Genomic DNA, 22,192 nt, shown 5'->3' with positions numbered 1-22,192 from the left:
TTTACATTTAATAATGTACATTCGTCCATACCTCCTAGGTAACGGTACATGTCGTGTCAGCGGTGAATAAGTTTTTATTCTCGACATGTTACGATCTAATGTTACAATCGTGCTTGAAACACAGTCCTTGATGTAGTAAGTAAACAGTTAAATGCCTTTAATTGAGGGGATGGACGGAATAAAGGCACAATTCTACTTCGGCCCTTTTTCTAGCAATTAGCTTTTTCATGTAATATTGATCGTAATAGAAAAGTATTGTAACATGTAACTTCTTAAAGACATTACATAAATTCATTCGATACTGTACTCATTTGTGTATAATAAAAAAGTAGCAAGTTATTTTAATTTTTATTAATATCAAGATTTTACAATCAGGCCTTTATTCCACCCATCCCCTTAATTGTGATAGATAAAAAAAATTTGGGCGGTATGGCATGATATGAATGGATGGATAAAGAAAAGTTATTCATTCTATGTACACGTAGATTGGCGCCAGTTTAATAAGGAAGTATAGTTTACGAAAAAGACATCTCAAAGTCTCTACTGGATGCTTATCTTTTCGTATAAAACTGACTCTTATGATAAAATTCTCAGAAGACGTCTCTTATTAGATATTGCATTCATTCCACACACATAGAACTTGGTGCGAATATATTCGATCCGACCGGATATCATTATGACGATGTCCTTTTATGTGCTGTCATCAGCTTCTTCTCCGCGGAACGATGGATCTCACGCTACTTTCATATATATGGTACGTTCTCGCATCTTGCAATGCTTAAGTTCCTTGAGCGCTCGCTGTGCCTCACTGGGCGATGAAAAAGCCACGCGCGCATCTCCCGTCGGCATGCCCCTTTCGTTGTAACGGCGAATCACATTCTCTCGTTTCACATCAAAATCACCAAAGAATTCGATAATCTCGTTAATGTCCGCCTTGAACGGAACATTCTCTAATGATAGCACGCAGCCAGGTTTACCAAAACCTTCGACATAGTCCATGGACGGTGGATGGCGACCCATCATGTGACGCGGCATACCCATTAGACCACCAGGTGGGCAACGAGGTCCGAAGCCGGTGTTACCAAAACGCAACATATGGCCCATCGGACCAGAGAAGCGCGGTGGTCTCTGGTGTTGTTCCTGCATCGGAAAGTGTTGCTGTTGTGTCTGTTGTTGCGCCTCCATCATGCCAAGAGTTTCGAGCATCTTAACTCTTGGTACCAACTCGATAGTGGGTATGTTTTTGCCAAGTGGTAGACCATTCTTGGTAATCGCGCGTTCCGCCTTCTCGGCCGAATCAAACTCGCAAAAGCATTCACCGGCTGGTTTGCCTTGCTGATTGAGCATCATATGAATGCAAAGCGGTACTATGCCGATATCCGAAAAGAAATCGAAAATGTCCCGGTCGATTGTCTGAAATGGCAAACCGCGCATGAGAACACAATCTGTTTGATTCATGCTCGCTTGCTCATGCTCGCGTTTTGCTTGTGCGAACTTCTCCTCGCTGATCGCAGTCGCAGTTACTTGCTTACTACCAATCTTAAGCGGCGTACTCAAAGATAACTTTGCGTCCTCGAGTCGCGCAAATTGCACGTAAGCCATATACTGAGTGGTACCAGTCTCCTTACTATTGGTGATGAAAAGATCATTGATCTTCCAATCGTGGAACAGCTTGGCTATGTCCATTTCCTTGGTAAAGGACGGCAGATCGGTCAGCAGGATGCACATAGAATTCCGAACGTCGCCATCGGTGCCATCTTCCCTATTCTCGGGCGAGTAAGAATTCACTGCTTTATCGAAGATACTCTCGTCCAAATCGAGTACTTCTACCTCGGAACCTCGCACGTATCTTGTTGTGCTCAGCGCGAGTTCTTTGCCTTCAGCCTTACCAAACTTGATATACGCAATGCCTACGCGGTTACCATGGTTGTCGTTGATTATCTTCATGCCATCCTTTCTAATATAGATATTATGGAACGCGTGGCGTAGATCTGCGTACGTTGCACTCAATGGCATATTGCGCACTTCCACGCAATGGCCTCCACTGCTACCGTTCTTATTCTCGTTGGAGAATCTCGAATTGCCGGACTTTCTACCGGATGTTGGTCGATCGTTGTCGAAGTTGCCAAAGTTGGAGGTGCTAGCCTGAAACGCATGTGGATTGCGACGGCCTTCGAGTTCTTGCACTTTGTTCAGGAAAGGATTATTCGGCCTGGTACCACGATAATTGCCAGTAGTGCCATATTCCTGATTACCGAATTGATTCGATCGACTGGAGAATCGCCCGGTTTGGTCCATTCTACTCTGCTCGTTTTGACTCCAAGGTTCCTTGGGACGAGTTCCGAGACCACCCAAATTGGATAAACTGGTGCCAGTGTTCAGATTCTGCGATAAGGATGTCATACCGACCGTGTGTCCGGCGAGAGTCTGCATGTGCGGTTGCATGAGATTACCAACGCCGTTAAGACCATTTATAGAGAATTGTCCAGATTGCAACATTGACTGCTGGCCCATTACGGGTGTGCCAAAGCCAGCTATGGCCGAACGTTGAGTCTCCGAATCTTGGGACAGAGCGGCGACGCCAGCTCCCAAGATACTAGGCGCCAACAGAGCGGCCTGCATCTGAGTTTGCGGTGGAACTTCCCATACACCATTCTCGAGTGGTTTTTTCGATGTAGTCGTCGGTGCCTTGTCCTTGTGGAATTGAGCAACGCATACGACTTCGCTGTTGTCATCCTCGTTAGTATCCTTACGCCTGTCGTTCGTGGAATTTCTCTTTGAATCGCGATCGCGCGATCTGGTGCGATCGCGCGATCTGGATCGATCCCGTCGACGACGCCGGTCTCGTCTATCGCGTTCTCGATCCCGAGATCTACTACGATCTCGTCGTCGTCGGTCTCTCCCGCGGTCTCGATCGCGACGATCTCGGTCACGGTCACGGTCGCGCGACCGCGAGCGGTCCCGCGATCTCGATCGATCGCGTCTATCTTTCCGGTCTTTGCTGGACTCGCTGTCGTTATCCTTGTCTCTCTTATCCGTCGGTGAACCGGGCTGTTTGCCAGGCACCACAGGCGGTACCGCCACCGGCGTTTGCATGATGCATTGCAAACTCAAAGTCTGCTGTCGAGCGGCTTCAATTACCTTTTGCATCTCGGTACGTGAGCTCAGTAGCAGCTTGATCTTCATCTCCTTGATCTTACCGCCATCGTGCATCATTGCCTGGCGGGCATCTTCATCGGTGCTGCAATAACAAAACATATCCAAAACGTAAGATTTGTCTAGCATCGCCATCTGTTTTATTGATTTGCATAAATCTTCTAGGCTAATTAATATTCTAGTTTATTATTTTTATTTTCTTTTAAAAAATTACAGACGTCTTAACCCTCCACCAGCAATGCAGGGTCTTTTAAGGAATGTCGTATTTTTTTATTGTGAATTTTAAGATAATGGATAGATAGTGAAGTTTGATATCGCCTTCTAAAAGAAGTTGGTAATAGAATTGAGATTGTGTATGTACAAGAACGACAGTATCTAATTGTTTGTTTCGTTGTAAGGACGATCAATAAAATTCGTGACTGTGGCTTTAGTGACCCATATATGTTGTAGATCGCGTAAAATTTTGTGCAAATAAAAAATTTGGATTCTTTTTCGTATTTTACATCTTTTTGACACTAATTTCAATAAATATATAAAGGTATTACCTTTAAAATAGATTTTTCAGTATTTCGTATTATTTTTTCACTGATGTAATTGCAAAATCAGTATTTATAGATATAACTTTTCCAGAAAGACTTGTTAAATTAAAGCAATGCAAAAGATGATCATTTTGTTATTGGTCAAATAATAGGAAAACTATGTATTGTGTCTTAATTGTACGGCAAATTGGTAGGGAGGAGCATCGTACACATTATTGTATAGGTTATGTGCCATATAATATTTTTATTTTAGCTATAAAAGTGATTTTTTTTCCGCGAAAAAAACTTTTTTTAGTCATAAAAATCTTCATTTAATTCCAAATACTCAAATAATTCAATATTTTTTGAAATTAACATCATTATACTATTTTTTTCTGAAATACATACCCTCAATATTGTAGCCTAGATTTTTTTTTCATTCACTCAAAAATTATAAACTTTTAAATTTTAAATTTTTAACTGATGTAAATACCTACGTTTTTTCAAAATTTTTATTTTAATTCGTAAAAAATAAGTAAAATACAATCTAACTTCTATCATAGTAAAAATTTGTTAAAGGTTCCACAAGTATATAAGACTTTTTTACTAAATTACTAACAACTTTAATAAATTGCTAACATCATCGTTGTGAATCGAATTTTAGATATAATATGAGCGTAAATGATACAATGTAATGTATACGAAATTCTATCATTTACGATTGTAGATTTATCATTTTATGTATACGTCATGGAAAACAATTCAATAATCATATAAAGTAAACAAGGTATCCATTAGATTTATATGCACACATACTTGTTAAGCAAACAATGTAGGAAATAAGATGCAAATGCATTCATTACACGTTTCTTTTTTTAAACGAGAATTCATGTAGTAGTAATTACCTGAATGCGATAAACGCATCTCCCAACTCGCCGCCGACAATATGGACTCCTCCCTCCGGGATACTTAGACCTCTGAAAAATTGGCGTATGTCCAATGCATTGGCGGACCACGCCAGATTTTGTAGCCTGATTATGACGCTCATTTTCAAAGGTTGTTCGACGCTTCTATCTGCAACCGAACCGAGAGGCAACGAAATTAAGCGGCGGAGAGAAGAGACATCTTCGATGAATCTATGTATGTCGCAATAGCCAAGTTGTTCGCCGTTGGCGAATAGATTGTTGAGGATGTTTGGCAAATATTTTTGGTGCATGCTTATATAAAAAAAGAAGTAAAGTCTATTTCCTTTTAAACATGTCTTTATTTATTTTCGCATGATATTGTAATCCTGCACATTTCTTCTTTGTATAGAATTTAATAGTGTTAATAAATTTTATTACATCAGATTGCTATTTATATATTACATGTTTTACATTTTTAAAAATATCGTTTATTTTCACAATTTTTGTTTTATATGGAAACTATTCGTTGATCAAAATTTACTCTTACATTATATTATAGATACACATATATACTTATCATGTTATAGCAATTATTATTTAAATCTGATTTTCATTATTTCTTTCATACCTTTCGATCGTTTTTTAATTTTACTTCTTTTCAGGTTTGCCTTTCAACGAACCAGGATTGACTTTTTTAGACTTTTCTTTTTTTTTTGATTGTTGCTATTTATTTCTTCTAAGAGATGTTTCCAATAAAAAAACTAAAATTTTTAATTTCTCGTCTTTCCTTTTCTATCATGGACAAAACTATCCTAATAGAATTAAAACGTTATCCGAATGCCTCCATACATCGTTTTATCCTTCTTGCTTACCCAATGTTAAACGAGGATAAGACACATGATAGGATACCCGGGTAATGTTTCCGAACGCAGTCTAGATTACAATGAATTCACGAATAATGATCATAAGCTACTTCAATTAAATTGTTGTCTAAGATTGTCTATGTGTATCCTAAAATATTTTTTCTTATATTATTTCGATAAATTAGGTTGCAATTAATCAAGAGAAATGACAACCGACAAGTCTAATATGTACGCTGAAAGAAAAGATTGGCTGAATATGGCATAGCATTTTTAATTGGCTGCAGCAACCAAAAATGCTATATCATTTTACTATCCAAATTGTTGTAGCAGCCAATTTTTTCTTTCAGTGTAGTTGATATATATTTATCAATTTCTTTTCAGATTCTTTTTAGACATACATGTCTAGATACTTATATATATTTAGACAGCAATACGTATATGCCTTTCATTTCATCAGCTAATTTATTAGGTTGTTCAAAAAGTTCTTGCGTTTTTTTTTAGCTCAAAATTGTATATACAACATATTCGTTAGAAATAAATGAAATTTAAATTTAAAAAAGGGATTTTAAAGTTCAAAATCTCTATTTTTAAAAGGTTACTATATTTTTTTGAGTTTGGTAATATTTTTACATTTATAAAACTACGAGCTGAAAAAGATGAAAAATTTTCTTCTCATTTTGCGAGTCTGTTATGTGCCCCCCAAAAAAAGTTGCAAAAATTTTCGTCCATTTATCGTGAAAGTTTGAAGATTTCCTTACAAAATCGTTTTTTTTTAATGTTCCTAAAACTATTTGTTCTTGAGTTACTCGTGAATTAAGTAAAAAGGAGCATTGTAACTTGTCTTGTTCATAATTATTAAAAATCATCATATCGCTATTAAAGGAATAGATTCTTAAAGCTGAAACTTTGCTCTATCGAAAAATTATATAATTATCAATTTTATTAAAAAATAGAATATATATAAATTTGAGCTAAAAGTAACATCACTTTCTTTGTCCATAAATGTACAGGGTGTATCTGAAATAACGCCCACTAATCATACAATGCTATTCCTAATAAAAAACTTTTTCGAGCCGAATACCGTCGGAAGTATAAAAGATAGAAACAAATTTTTTAAACAAAAGTTGTACGGTTTCAAGAGTACTTCAATGTTGCGAAGAAAAAAAATTTTTTTAATTTTTTTGTTTAACAATTGTTAAAAAAGTTTAAAAAATTTTTTTTCTTCACAACATTGAAGTACTCTTGAAACCGTACAACTTTTGTTTAAAAAATTTGTTTCTATCTTTTATACTTCCGACGGTATTCGGCTCGAAAAGAAATACCGTTTTTTTTCAAAGAGATGTTTCACCCCTTAAACATGAGTTAGCGCACATATAAAAAAATGTGTCTCTCTCTTAGATTTTTGTGTTTAACAATATATCATGGAAAATCAAATCGGTTCCAGACAATTGTAAAACTTCCCTTGTGAATCAACAAGTCCTCTACCATTTTGCAATTTTCGCAATAGTCAACAAAATATTAATTTCTAAAGATTGCCGAATAAATGGATAAAATCGATGTATAAGACAATTTTAAAATATCTTTCTTTGTGAAATATTTTGAAGATATTTCTTAAAGAACTTTAAAAGGTATCTTAAAGTTGTCTTATACGTCAATTTTAGATATTTTGCTCATTGGGTAATTAAAAAAAATATTGCGAAAATTGCAAAATGATAGAGGACTTTTCGACTCAGTTTTTTATTAGGAATAGCACTATATGTTTAGTGGGGGAGTTATTTTAGATACACTCTGTTGTCATATTTCTCATGTTGATGCACAATATATCGCTGTTACAACAGTATTTCAAAGTAGTAAGTAAACTTTCTTTCTATGCTGAAGCGATTAAAGCGAATGTAATTGTATGAACGAGACAGCGGGTGATGAAGAGTTTTCTCAATCGTAAGTGTATACATATATCGATGATTTCTGTTATACAAAATAATCGTTGCGCTTATCTTTTTATATAGAAATAAACATAAGCTATAGAATATTATTGCAAATATTTTATCACAATCTTTTTATTTGTCATTTATCGATGTTTGCTAAAAGGAGATCACGCAAGAATACAGGTACGTCACATCGAGCTATTGGATTTATTACAAAAAAAAGGTGTTTTAATAACGTTTCCACGAAAAGCATGCGTTTTAAATGTTTTTTTCGCATGTGAAATAAATTTTTTATTTTTATTTATTATAAATCTTTAGATTGCGTATTATGATAGACAAGATATCGATTTTAGAATATCTTAGTAAAGTTTTTTAAATATTTATTTTTTATTACTTGTAATTATTTCGCACCGGGACTGCATGGGATAATCGTTCCATTTGACTATGTAAAGTACTCTTTCCGAAAAATAAAACGCGCCAGAGGTTCGATTATGCAGACGATAAAAGATTCGATATTTAAATTAAAATTTTATATTAAAGTACAATGTTCAAGTATAATTCATTTGAGCTCTTTTCACAATCTATATAAAACATTGACTTTATCGACTACAAAATTTTAAAAATGTTCTAAAAGGTATTTTTGGAGAGTTTCAACTATATTTTTCTCGTAAACTTAACGTGATAGAATATTCTTATTTGTGGATTCAACGCACAAAAAAATTACAAGACACAATATTTGTTTTTCAAATTGCAAAATCAGGCACAGACCTATGTAATTAATTAACAATGCATTATAAGCAAAAGAGAAATCAATTTCTCATCTATATAAAAAAATAAAATGACAAAATTAGAGTAAAGTACAAAAAATATTTTATTATATCTTCAGTTTCGGATGTTCATATACTTGAAAAAAAATGTTTAAAAAAATTCAGCGTGTACCCGACAGCTTTACAACAAATTCCAATGGCACCAAAGTTTCGCAGAGAAGAAAAAAAAATTCCAAGACATACACACAAACTATCCACATATTACGGCCGTACGTCAACAATCGAATCATTGAGTTTCTTTTCGTTAACAATTATAAATTCTTTTTAGATATCCCCAAAATAAAGCTTCAAAAATATCTCATATGAAATGGATTATAAATAGACATGAAAATTTATATATATATGTATGTATATATATATATATATATGTATGTGTATATCGAGTAAATATAAAATCGTCAAAAAAAAATTATTTTATAGAAATATTTTATACAATATAGATTAAGTATAATTTTTATTCACATTACTGATTTCTTTTAAGTGAAAAGTTATCTGGATAAATTAAAAAAAAATAAGAAAATTATTTTTATTGTAAATGTAGATATTAAATGTAGATATTAATGAAAATTTGAATTCAAATGTTTGAAATGATGGATTAGGTAGGGAAGTATATACAAACGAATAAAATATATCGATCGTTTTGTTGTCTGTAAAAAGTTGGTGTTAGAAATAGAGTCTGACCGAAATTTCGGTTTCGGTCAGTTTCGGTGAAAAATCAGGGTTTCAGCTGTTAGGTAGGATATTAACCGGTTAAGTGGTAGGCTTTTTAAAACATTCCGTGCCAAAAGTGGTAGGCGTCAATTGTGAACTAAAATATACCAAAATTTGGCCCTGGGGGTTTTTTGGGTCGCTGATTTCATTTCGTATATAAACTGCGGGGGTAAAACGTAATTTCAATATATATACAAAAATCGCCATTTTCATTCAACGTATTAGTCGCCATGTTGTGTTCGCCATCAAATTTTACAAATTTGACGCCAAAATCGAGTTCAGAAGCCCAAAAAACAATAGTATACCAAATTTCAAGCAAATTCGTTGAATAATATAGAAGTTATTCAAGATGTGCATATATGCTACAATACCACTTTTGGCACGGATTCTTTTTGTGCATATATGCTACAATACCACTTAACCGGTTAAGAGAAAATTTCGATGGGTAAACCGAAACTGTACAAGTTACAATGCGCCGGTGAACGTTCAAAAAACAACTGTTCGATTTTAATTATTAACTCGTTGATTAAGCTTAAAACAATGAGTACAAACTTTGATGTGATCCTAATAATAAATGTGATTTAAAATTTCTTTAAAATTTGAGGATGCAATATTACTATAGTGAAATATTTTAATAAAAATTCTTATTTTTTAAAGAGTACATAAATTTGTCACGATTTTTTAAAATCATACGGTCTCTGTAAAATTAATCCAAAAATGTCGATTTCGACTCCGTCCAAAAAAAATGTGACTCCATTAAGTTTCTCTTTGTCTCTTTTCTTTTTTTTAGTAAGATTTATCTAAGTTTCGATTTCGGCCGAAATTGAATGACAACCGAATATCCGTTTTCGATTTCGGCCGGAGGTCAAAATGTGGTTTCGATCAGACTCTAGTTGGAAGTATTCTTAGTTCTGAATTAAATACAAGAAAATAATCTGTATGTACCACAAGTATATCAATTGATCATTTAGTGATGAACTAACATAAGTGCAAAACGTAGTTCCTAAATATCAATTATTCAGCAAATCGTAGTTCGTAAATGCTTGATTGTGAAGGAAAAAATAATTTTTATTGATAGACATTTATCTATAGTTAACAATTCAATATTTAAATATTTAAACTGATGGATTACACGAGAAGGAAATGTTTCTTGTTTACGGAGAGAGAGCAATTGCGAATGAGGGAGAGTAACTTTTATCAAGCATTCTCCAGTTTTACTCTGCGCATATTATTCAAAAGTCGAAGCATTTTGAGCAATATAATAATGGCAGTTGCTGTAACTGGTAATTTTCGCGCCATGGAGACAGCAATCGGCTGATGTTGACTCCCTGATGACCATATTTGTAATCCATATATAATATTACTCGTTTCACCGTTGCAAAGCTGTGATTATCAGCCACGACCCGATCATTAAAAAACAATCTGCTAAAAGAAACAATTTGACACGAAGTAACTGGAATTGCGACAAAATACATTTTCACTCACGTTAGAATAAGTTTAAGGCAAACAACTGAATCATATCACAAAATTCGAAATGTTATATAATTCATTCCACAGCTTCTACGGCTGATCCACGCAAGCATACATAAAGATTTTTTTCGGAAATAAATTCGGAATCGCAAAGAAAGAAATTGTCGATAATCTCTTTGGATTAAATGACTGGCAAATCTCATTTCTTGTTGCTTTAAGGCACGCAAAGTGTCAAACACGTGTCTGTTTCTGTCGAGCATGATGACGCCGCTCGTTCCGTCTCTTCAGCTTCCATCTGCCATGAACTGCTGAATCCTTTCGTCGAGATCGAGAAAAAGAGATCAACGATTGTATTGTGCTTGTTCGAAGTGCTTTCATAAATCTCTCATGGATTAACGTCAAATGCACATGTAACGCTTTTTCGGCAATTATCCTATTATTGATAACGGCATCATTCTCAGGATGAAGAGAAAAATTATTAGCACACTTCGCATAGTATACTCAAAAAATCATTCGATTTCAATCGGAATTATTAGGAGTATTTCGAAGTAGTTAAAAGTGCTTATGACGAAAATGAAAAACCAACTCATGTAGCGTCATCGAATATATTAATAAGATTAATTATTTGGAATCGTCGACACAGCGAAAATGAATGTATCATACGATTTAATCATATAGTATCTCGTCATACTACTTATTAACATACTCTTTAAGTTTTAATTAAATAATGTAAGATAAAAACAAGTCAATAGCAAGAAGCGTGACGAAGCTAGAATGCGAATATATGTATACAAAATTACAGCAACATTGGTGCAATATCTTAGACAGCCAAGTCTGCAGAGAGACTTCGAGATTTTTTTAACAAAGTATGCTATAAATTTTTGATGACAGAAAGATAACAAATTTTACAGAGTCTTTAATATTTGACGATGTTGGTAAACTGCTGTCAACATTGTCAGATATTACAGAAATAGGACAAAGCCTGCTTTGCCAGTAAGTAGAAACTGAACAAAATTTGCAGCTTCTGTTCAGTTTGTGCTGTTAGTTACCATCAGATTGTCCGCGCGTAGATCCTGCCCGGTTTCTGCCATCAATCTACTGATATAGCAGATTCATCGATAGATCATGAGCTTAATGCGGACACAGATGGCTATGTAGATCTGCGATGAATCTGATTGCATTTGCTACCAATACACTAGCAAACTGTTAGCACTTTGTTATCCGAGATGTAGATAAATAATCGATTCATACTAATGTTGTATTAAAATTTTTATCCATGTACTAAAAATCCAATTATTATGCCTTGTCATGATATTTAATGTCTTTTAGGCAAATTTTAATCAAATGAGACAATAAAAATAGTAGCATGTTCACAATCAGAATTCGAATATAGTTCATTCGAAATTCATGCAACACCAATAAAAGTGATATTGATACGATGAATAATTGTTCATCTTAACATTTTTTTCCCACTTAATGTTGAAAAGTATTTAATTATGATATCTAGTGATATAATTCGGTGAGATAATATCTAGACTGCGTAATATTCAGGAAGTGCGCTATCAGTGCTATTCTGTCATTCTATCTTTATCGCTCACTAGACATAAAACGGAGATAGAACGATGCAATAACGTTGATAACGTTTTTCGAAGTAGCAGTCCTACTTTTTATATATATATATATATACATATATATAAAGTAGGACTGCTACTTCTATAATATATATATATAGAGGGTGTCTCACAACTACCGCATTTCCTCTTAAGAAGGTATTCTTGAGGTAATTTTGAGACGAAAATCCTAATACAAAAATGTCGAGACTACAATAGTTTTTAAATCATAATTGGTTAAAGATAGTGTGTAATTCGAAAACTATTATAGCCTCGATATTTTCGTATTAGGATTTTCGTCTTAGAATGTTCAAAAGAATCCAGAAATAATAATAAAGGCTATAAAAGTAAAATGGTTTTTAACTTATAAGCATTTAAAATTAGCTTATAATTTCAAAAAAATTATTGTAGCCTCGACATTTTCGTATTAGGATTTTCGTCTCAAAATTACCTCAAGAATATGTCCTTAAGAGGAAATGCAGTAGTTGTGAGACATCCTGTGTACACACACACACACACATGGTAAATAATTGAAATAAATTCATATCGATAACAGAATCGCACAAAATTTGATTATCACAACTTTCGTTATATTTGTTACTATTTGTGAATATGGTTACAACTACAGTGAATTTATTGTTGCACAGAACAACTAAAAAGAAAACTCTTTATATTTTTTTATTTTGTATTTGGTACCTATCAAGCAAAAAAATATATTTGCAATAATTTGTAAGTTTAAAATTATATTGATCAGTGTTATTCGAAATATTGCAGAATATTACAATTTTCTGCTTTTACATATAAAATCAGTAAACATTTCGTGATGCGTCAGGTTTAACGAATCACGAAATTTAGAGCAGTGGAGAATAAGAATGTAAAGGAAGGACGAGGATGGAAAGTTGTGTGTAGATGCTAGTTGTCACGACTTCCATCCAGCTCGGACACCATGAAAACTTATACGAAAACGTAAGTCAAACTTGGAGTTATATATCGGCCAACTAGATGTAACAATTGTAGTCGCCAGCTTTTTATTCAAACGATCCGAATCTGCAGTTGTATCGATACAATGGAACGACCCAGTATATTCTGACACAGTATATTTGTATCTCTGTATCTCTCACCAGCGATCGCTCCTCAGTCAATTAATATAGAGGTGCCTTTATATATAGATTTTCTTTCGTCGAACATATCATACCGCAGCTATTGTTTTTCATTTATGCAGTTAAAGATTCCATTTATTATTTTTATATAAGGAAAAATATTGCAAAATTTCATCGGCACTAATCGTAAAATAAAAAAGAAAAGGAAAAGGAATAAATCTCAGTTTGGTGAGATACTTGGTTATATATGTATGCATATATGACGTGCGTAGGAAACGAGAATCGAGAAAATCGATATCTATATCGTACACCTGAAATGCATCATGCGTAATTCGATTCCAAAGTGTTCGCAACGATGGAAGCAAGTCGATAAATCATGGCTGCACCAACGTACTTCAGTCATCCGTTGTTTTCTTCCTGCGTATTATGTATGTATCGGCAATTGGTCTACTTAAGATATATTAAAACAAAGGTGGTATTTGCGATAATCGTTAGACAATGATGGTTGTCCAAGTGGAAGATTTCGGTTTGATGGAACAGAGAAAACTGTTCTTGTTACAAGTCAACATTTATTTTTCCGTAGGTATATATCACCTTTTGGAAAGATAACAGTAATGTTAACAGAAATTATCCGGTAATTTTTTCAGTTTATTTTTTATAATAATAATTTTATTGAGCGAACGCGTATTATCGTAAAATATCATAGAGGTAAACGTGTAGAAAAGTTGTATAAATTCTATCGCTTATTTTCATATATGCGTGTTTGCAAGATATTAATACAATTTATGGAATTATAACATAACATCTTATCATTCGGATTATTTCATTAAATTGCGAGTAGATAATTAATTATCTTCTAAATTTATGTTTATAATATTTATCACATTTAATTTTCAGATTTGTATTTGTTAGATAACTTTAAACGTCTTGTCTTCATCAATGCAATTCGAAAGGATCGTTATGGAGAATGGTTCAATGATTATCGTAACAGTCTAACGCGCCGTAGTGTAGTGTTAAATGTAAACAAAACGAATAATCATCAGTTCTCATAGACAATACAGTAAAACTGTATGTCATATAGGAAAGATTAAAGAAAAATTAAGTGCAGTGAATATTTCGCCTGACAGTTGTAACATTTAATTTTATGATTTAATTTTTACTCTCGACTTAAGCTTCAAGATTTAGATGTTTTTAGCTCGAAAAAGTTTTAGTAATAGGCTTTTAATAAAACCATAATCTTTTTTCTTACCAGAAAATTGATAAAAAAATATTTTTTGTTATATCAATTTAATATTAATTTAAAATTTCATCGAATTTACACGTTGAGTATTATAATTCGAAAATATCATCAAAATTCCTGATATTTTTGATGTTGCAATATAAATTTTTTTCTTGTTTTTCTCTTTAAAAAACCGACAGTCAATTATTACCGCAATGGCAGATCGAATCAAAACTTACCTTTCTTTTTATTAATTAAAGAAAATAATAATTTTCCTAAATATATACATACACTTTTTTAATCAGTCTTTTATTATATCTTGGAATATAAAACAATTTTAATTATATGTATATATATATATATTAAAATTGTTATATATTCCAAGATACAATAAAAGACTGATTAATTAAGTTTTTACATAGATATTCATTAAAAGTAATTTAACAAACATGAAAAATATAATGAATTAATAATAAAACATTATAAAAAAGTATATTAATTTATTCTTTTAAGGCTAATTTCAATCTAAAATCAAAGACGAAATTTCCCTGATTTTTTCTGAAGAAATAAATTATGATTATACAATTTCATCGTTACTTTTTAGAGATTATGATTTTATTCTTAACGCCAAATTTTATGTTGGCCTGCCTAACTCATAATTCAGTTTATATTTAATAATATCAGACTTAAAGATGAAATCGATACGATTTATATTTTTTGGAGGACACACGTACACACATATATATATGTATATATAAATATGTATTAATATATTGTATAAATGTAAATGTAAATTTATGTAATCCATTTTGTTTATTAAACTTCAGTTTTTTAAACTTCTTTATTATTTTTGTAAAAATTTTTGATCATAAATTACTTACCCTTGTATATAAAATCTCAGTATATAAGCAAAGTAAAATCATACTATATAGTACTATATATAGAGATATACATATGTAAATAGATGTTCACAGAACTTGGAGATAGATATAATTAACCTGCCTATGTAGTAGAATCACAACACTTTCCTCCAAAATTATGAACTAAATTTATTATGTAGTTTAACATTACCTTTCAGACTTTAGAAACTTCTTTCTTCTTTACACTGTCTCTCCCTTTTTCTTTTTCTCTTTCTCAGTTAAAACGTACGACGAAAGATTTGTTTGATAACAAAGATGACTGAACAGCAAACCACTCATCAGGGAAGGACAATGAAATGTAGAAGCAGAAAAGTAGTTAACTGCACCATATCATTGTGCAAAATCCACCAAGGAGGCCAAATCTATTCTTGACACCTAACACACTCACTGGATCGTCTAAAGCCCTGCAACATACATCAAGGTCCCTCTCACTGTACCTAAACAATTTTATGATACAATTATAAATTGAATTTGTATTTATCTCAACTAATACTTGTATGTTTACATACAAGTATTAAACATTTTATTTAAGAGATAGAAATGACTTTTTTGGTATGAATATTTGTTTTTTGTACCATATTTCCTTTTATTTCCTATTTTTTTAATTAAAGATATATAAACCTAAGCACTTTTAATTGAAATCATTGGTATTTTTGTATTCTATATTAATATTAAAAATCGAATTGATAAATTATCAATTCAATTAAATTCGTCCATTTTCTTACGATTTCATAATTTTTTAAATTTTTTCCAACAATATTTGTAAATATTGTATATACAATAAATCTTTCTCTTCGAAATCGATTAGAGTTCTTTCGAGTTTTTACATGGCTTCTAAACGTGTATACCCTCCATTTTTTTTTTTCGCCCACTTCATAATCAGAGTTAGAGTAGCTAATAAGTACTCGAAGAATTACTCTATAATCTAGTATCTAGTGCGTACCACCTCACTATTTTTCACTTAAATGACAAACGAATGTTATTAATATTAACAATAGCAAATGAAGCGTCTAAAATTTTCCGGCTTCAAGTATCTCGTAGCAATACCATCGATACCATCCTGCTGACACGCCATAAGCATCAGAAGAGCAAACCGTACAAATAATAATGCATAGTATGCTGTGGATTATTTATCTGTTGAGCACATGGTGCGACAAAAAATCTTTTGAGGAAGAAAACGAATTTCAAGATACGATACGTATGATAAATAGGATGATACATTATCCAATTTATCATTGCGGCGTTGGGAAATGGAAGGAGGGCGAAATATAATCATAGAATAAGATATCGGCATATGGATACGCCAGAATACTCGACTCACCGAATTGCCATACAATGGAGTATATCGTGAAGAAGAACGTTGATTATAAACGACGATAACAATTTGTGAACACGACGGACGCAAACGAGCTTGACCCTCGACGAATTCGTGAGCGTGGAGAAGCGTCGAGAAGCGAAATGGCTGCCGTTGCCGTGTAGTCAGTCGAGTGAACCCCGTAGATCATTGATTATAAAATCACTTAGATACGATCAGAGTTCTATATAAAGAGAAACGACATTGACGTCCGAGTTTCTGATTGGTCTGATATATATTCTGATTGGATATCATATCCCTTTTTAAGTGAAGCAGCAATATTGTGACTGCAGTTGTTTACCCTGGGGTGCGTTCCAAAACTCGACTCTATCAACTCCGAGTACCTTTTATCCTTGTTCAACATTCGGTGAAGAACAAGAATAAATGATACTCGGAGTTGATAGAGTCGAGTTTTGGAACGCACCCCTGGATCTACAATAGGGTTTTAAGCCTTAAGACATAAAAAATGGGCGAATCACAGTCGATTATTCCCCTCGGATTCGACTGTAATTGGTCAGTTTCTTCCGGCTTAAGTCTTAAAACACCTATTGTAGATCCGGACTTACACAGCTGACACGTGGCCGTCGAGTTGTTTGCACTATTTAATGCGTTATATAAGTAATTGGTCTATTTTTTACAGCTTAAAGCTTAAAATATCTATTATAGATCTAAAGTAATGAAATACAGAGCTCACTCTGCTAATAAGTATTCGAAGAAATTACTCTCCGTTGACTCCGTCGGAGTCAATGGAGTACAATATTGGTAGTTGGAGTATGTTTATGTTTACGACACCGGAGCGGTTGAAACATGGTGGCGTAGGGAGTGATGATAGAGATCCGATCTGGTAGTGGGGATTTGATGTCGCTTCTCTTTATATATAGGACTCTAGTTCCACGTTACGCTATTCCGCTGGGCTGCGTTCAGGAATTACGCCCAGATAACTCTAATGCGTCGTCTACAATATGCGAAGTAAGCTTGGTTTAAGAAGTAAGAGTAAAAAATTGACTAATCACAGTCGATTATTCTTTTCACAATCGACTATGATCGGTCAATTTCTTACTCTTACTTCTTAAACCAAGCTTACTTCGCATATTGTAGATGACGCATTAGGGCGCCGTCACATGCGGCGTAACCTGCGTAAGCGTAACCTGCGTATTCTAGTAATTTACTAGAATACGTTATTTTTTATTTACTAGAATACGCCATTCTGAAAGCCGGCATTCACATTGGGCGTATTTCGCGGAAGATTAGAGAAATGCGGAACTAATGCAACCAATTGCTGATTAGAATTTCTGTTGTACACTCTAACAGAAATGCTAAACGAATTTACGATTGGTTTTCGTAACCTACGCAACTCGAAAAGTTTGTAAACTTGCCGTATTAGTATGAATGAAAGCATTGAAATCCTATGGTTGAACTTTACCGGCACCGGCATAAGTTAACGGTTACGGCCATTATAAATCAGACTTTCTTCTTCTAAATTTGTACAAACGCGTATTGTATGTACGCGATAGAAAGTACCGGTTCCCCATGAGGCGTACTTTTCGAGTTGCGTAGGTTACGAAAACCAATCGTAAATTCGTTTAGCATTTCTGTTAGAGTGTACAACAGAAATTCTAATCAGCAATTGGTTGCATTAGTTCCGCATTTCTCTAATCTTCCGCGAAATACGCCCAATGTGAATGCCGGCTTTCAGAATGGCGTATTCTAGTAAATAAAAAATAACGTATTCTAGTAAATTACTAGAATACGCAGGTTACGCCTACGCAGGTTATGCCGCATGTGACGGCACCCTAATTGGTAATCCGCTGAACCGTATACGTAAAATCTATTGCATGGGACAGTGGAAAGAAAATTTAACGGATGACATACGTACGGATTGTATAATGTCAATAGTAAACAATCTCAAAGAAAACAACTCAATTAGCTCAAAGAAAACAACGTCATTATTAATTAGTTGTCTCAAGTAAATGTAATAATTTAAAAAAAAGTTTGATATAAATATCGAAGAATTGACGAAAAAGTAACACATATCCATAATTGTATAATATTACAATGAAATATGTACCAAGAATCGTATTATGTATATGATTTATTATTATGCCATAAACATGATGTTCACAATAAATTATAAAATACTTTTCTAAACAAAAATCAATATTCGTTTCAGAAAACCAATCAGAAAACAGGATTCCAATGAATTTTGCTTCGTATTATCGGAATCCTGTTTTCTTGTACGACAAAAATCGGATGCAGTGTGAATTCAGCATTACAGCTCCTAACATGTTCATTGATTACCGCGTCGCATTTTTCCGCGCGGTAAGCTTTTCCGTGTTCAGTCAGGAGTTACTATTTACTACCAGCGCGAGTTGTGATTGGCCACTGCTTTTCCGCTTTCTGCTTTTCCGTCAAGGTGTGAACGCGCCCTTAGGGTGAAATTACACGGTGCGAAAAAAGATTACGGAATAGAGAATGCGTCATTGGCTGCGTTCAGCAGAACGTTTGTTTTGCAACTGTTGGAAGTTTACTTCGCGCTAATTGGATCATACTTTTAGATCTAGAAGAATGGTCCTATCTCAGCAGACTATCATAAAACGGTTGCAAAACTGTTGAGTCTGCTGAACGCAGCCATTGAAGCAACTAATCAGCACTATTCGGAATAGCGCTGATTGGTTGCTTTAATGACGTATTCTCTATTCCGTAATCTTTTTCCGCACCGTGTGATTTCACCTTTACATATATGGATGAAAGATATTCGGAATTGATAGAGGCTGCGGTCCACTTGACGCTACAAACGCTTCGAAGCGTTTGAGCGATTAATCAGAAAAACAAAGAATTTTATGAATTGACTAATCAAAGAATGCTTCGAAGCGTTTGTAGCGTCAAGTGGACCGCAACCAGAGTTGAGTTTTGGAACACACCCCTGATAGGACTGGAAAGACTGGATAAGGGGCAGTGTTGCTAGATGTGTCGCTTTTTTAACGCAAGCGCAGTGGTAATAGCAGTTGATACAGTGATGTATACTAGTTATAACAGTGGGTGCAAAATTCTAGAGATTGATTGGTTGCTTCAATGACGCATTCTCTATTCCGCAGTCTTTTTCCGCACCATGTGATTTCACCCTTAATCTCAAGCAACGTCTTAAGATGCTAATACGGCTCTCTGATTGGTTCATGCACTAGCTTAAGACCATCTCGAATCTGGAGCAACGTCTGTGAATTCCGTCCTAAGAACAGACTATGGCCAGTATTCATAGACCGGTATTCATAGTCGATTCTTATTTCAAGACCGTCTTAAGTAATGTCTTAAGACACTAATGCGGCCCTCTGATTGGTTCGTGACATCTTAAGACTGTACTTAAGACGGTCTTGAATATAAGATCTGACTATGAATACCGGCCATAGTCGGTTCTTATTTCAAGACCGTCTTACCCCGGATCTACAATAGGGTTTTAAGCCTTAAGAAATGGGCGAATCATAGTCGATTATTCCTCTCGGATTCCACTGTAATTGATCAATTTCTTATGGCTTAAGTCTGAAAACACCTATTGTAGATCCGGACTTAAGTAATGTCCTAAGACGCTAATGCGGCTTTCTGATTGGTTCATGACACCTCAAGGCTGAACTTAAGACGTTCTTAAATATAAGATCTGACTATGAATACCGGCCTATGGATTCCGGCCCTATTTTCTTACGATTTTAATACGTTACTGAAACTTCCTTCAATGCGCAACCGCTAAAAAAAGCGACACATCTAGGCTGCGTTCGGAAATATCACCTGAGTGCCTCCGCATGTCGTTTCATCTTGTTATTCACCCAATATTAAATAAAGATAAAACGATACACGGGGGCATCCGGGTGATGTTTCCGAACGCAGTCCTGGATAGGGGGAGTCAACACTGGATGTGGATAGGGGGAGTCAACACTGGATGTGGATAGGGGGAGTCAACACTGGATGTGGATAGGGGGAGTCGGGGCCTTTCTCTCGTTAAGAAGTAAGGTTAAAACAAAAATGTTTGTTTTAGCAGAATTAAAAGATACTGTTAGGACACCACCAAGTAGCTTTAAATCCAAATTAAACAACGTTATTGCTGATGAATTAAATAGAAAACTAGCTAATAAAGTAAGTTATTTTTTATTAATTAAGATAAATTTACTGTTATTGAAGAACTATTTTATGTATTTTTATTATAGGTGTACAAGGATGTAGGCCTTTGCATCACGTTACATGATATTACGAAGATCGAAGAGTCGTATATTTTTCCAGGAGACGGAGCTTCCCACACAAAAGTGACATTTAGATTTATTGTATTTCGTCCATGGATGGAAGAAATATTAATAGGAAAAATTCGTAGTTGTAGTCCTGAGGGAGTACATGGTAACAGTCTGTTTATATAATTTAATCTTTGTTATGTATATCACTATCTATTTTTTGTATTTAATATATGGATTTCTAAAACAGGTTATCGTTTGTTTTATATTTCTTTATTCACCAAGAAAAAAATTCTTTAATCAATTCCTTATAAAACTTGCATGCATGCGTGCGCAAGTGTGTGTGTGTGTAGAATAAGATCAAATCTAGGACCAATTATATAAATCAACTGTCCTGACATAAATTAATAAGTCACTTCATCAAATGTATCAATATACATTTTATTTTGTTACAGTTACATTAGGATTTTTTGAAGATATAGTCATACCACCTCATAAGTTACAGCATCCATCACGTTTTGATCAAATGGAACAAGCATGGGTTTGGATATACAAGACTGAAGATGGAAAAACACATGATCTATTTATGGATGCAGGTCTTATATGTGCATGCAAGATCATTATATATTAATCTAAGAAAATATATTAAAGTTGAAACATTAAATTTCAGGTGAAGTTATACGATTTAGGGTAGTAAAAGAAATTTTTACAGAAGCACCTTTACCATCAGTACTTAATGCATCTCAAGATATAAGTGAGAAGGCAGATGCCAATAACGCTGCGCCATATATTTTACATGTATGTTTACAAACTCTTAATGTTTTATCATTGATGTATATCGCTTTTAATTTTGACAATATGTTAATAGAACAATATTTTATAGGGATCAATTGATGAACCTGGTCTGGGTTTACTTACCTGGTGGCAAAATGCATGATTTATCACGATCATTTTGTCTGAACTAAACTAGATGTATGATTAAAATAAAAACAATTCTCTGGTCAATAAATTTTTATTTCACAGCACATTCCATTGTATTGTGTCATCATTAAACGTTGCATCTGTGAGCAGTATTTCACAGTGTGATTCAGTTTTTCAATATAGCTTTGCCTATATAGATATATTTACGTTCAGTTTGATTGATAACAGAATTATATAGGTATAGTTTGTACAATATATACAAAGGTATTATGTGCCAAAAACATGCGACAATGCATAAAAATGATCTTTGCATGTCATTATTACACTGCTTTGAGAGACCATAACTTAATTTAACAAAATATATTCCAGAAAGCTATTGCTGTAATGACTGTAATTCATAATCATTACATCACATAAGACAGCATTTTGATAATTTATTTTAAAGATAAATTTTTTTATAATGCAATACGATAATATATTGT

The 22,192-nt window shown here is 33.8% G+C and overlaps 2 protein-coding genes across 2 annotated transcripts; one reads left to right on the top strand and one right to left on the bottom strand.

The window, feature by feature from the left end:
- Positions 1–299: 299 nt before the first annotated feature.
- Positions 300–16,706, bottom strand: LOC108728091 (uncharacterized). The gene is made up of 4 exons (XM_018456452.1): positions 16,546–16,706; positions 15,376–15,628; positions 4,580–4,748; positions 300–3,241 (listed from the first exon to the last, which is right to left on the bottom strand). The coding sequence occupies exons 3-4, from the start codon at positions 4,720–4,722 to the stop codon at positions 733–735; spliced, it is 2,652 nt and encodes an 883-aa protein (XP_018311954.1). The 5' UTR covers positions 4,723–4,748; positions 15,376–15,628; positions 16,546–16,706; the 3' UTR covers positions 300–732.
- Positions 16,707–20,576: 3,870 nt separating this feature from the next.
- Polr3H (RNA polymerase III subunit H) lies at positions 20,577–22,127 on the top strand. Its single transcript, XM_018455495.1, has 5 exons — positions 20,577–20,700; positions 20,772–20,955; positions 21,245–21,385; positions 21,460–21,587; positions 21,673–22,127. The coding sequence occupies exons 1-5, from the start codon at positions 20,590–20,592 to the stop codon at positions 21,724–21,726; spliced, it is 618 nt and encodes a 205-aa protein (XP_018310997.1). The 5' UTR covers positions 20,577–20,589; the 3' UTR covers positions 21,727–22,127.
- The last annotated feature ends 65 nt before the right edge of the window (positions 22,128–22,192 follow it).

The sequence above is a fragment of the Mycetomoellerius zeteki genome, unplaced genomic scaffold, assembly GCF_001594055.1.
Source record: "Mycetomoellerius zeteki isolate Tzet28-1 unplaced genomic scaffold, Tzet1.0 scaffold113, whole genome shotgun sequence".
NCBI lineage: Eukaryota > Metazoa > Arthropoda > Insecta > Hymenoptera > Formicidae > Mycetomoellerius > Mycetomoellerius zeteki.
This window is presented reverse-complemented; position numbering and strand designations above follow the sequence as displayed.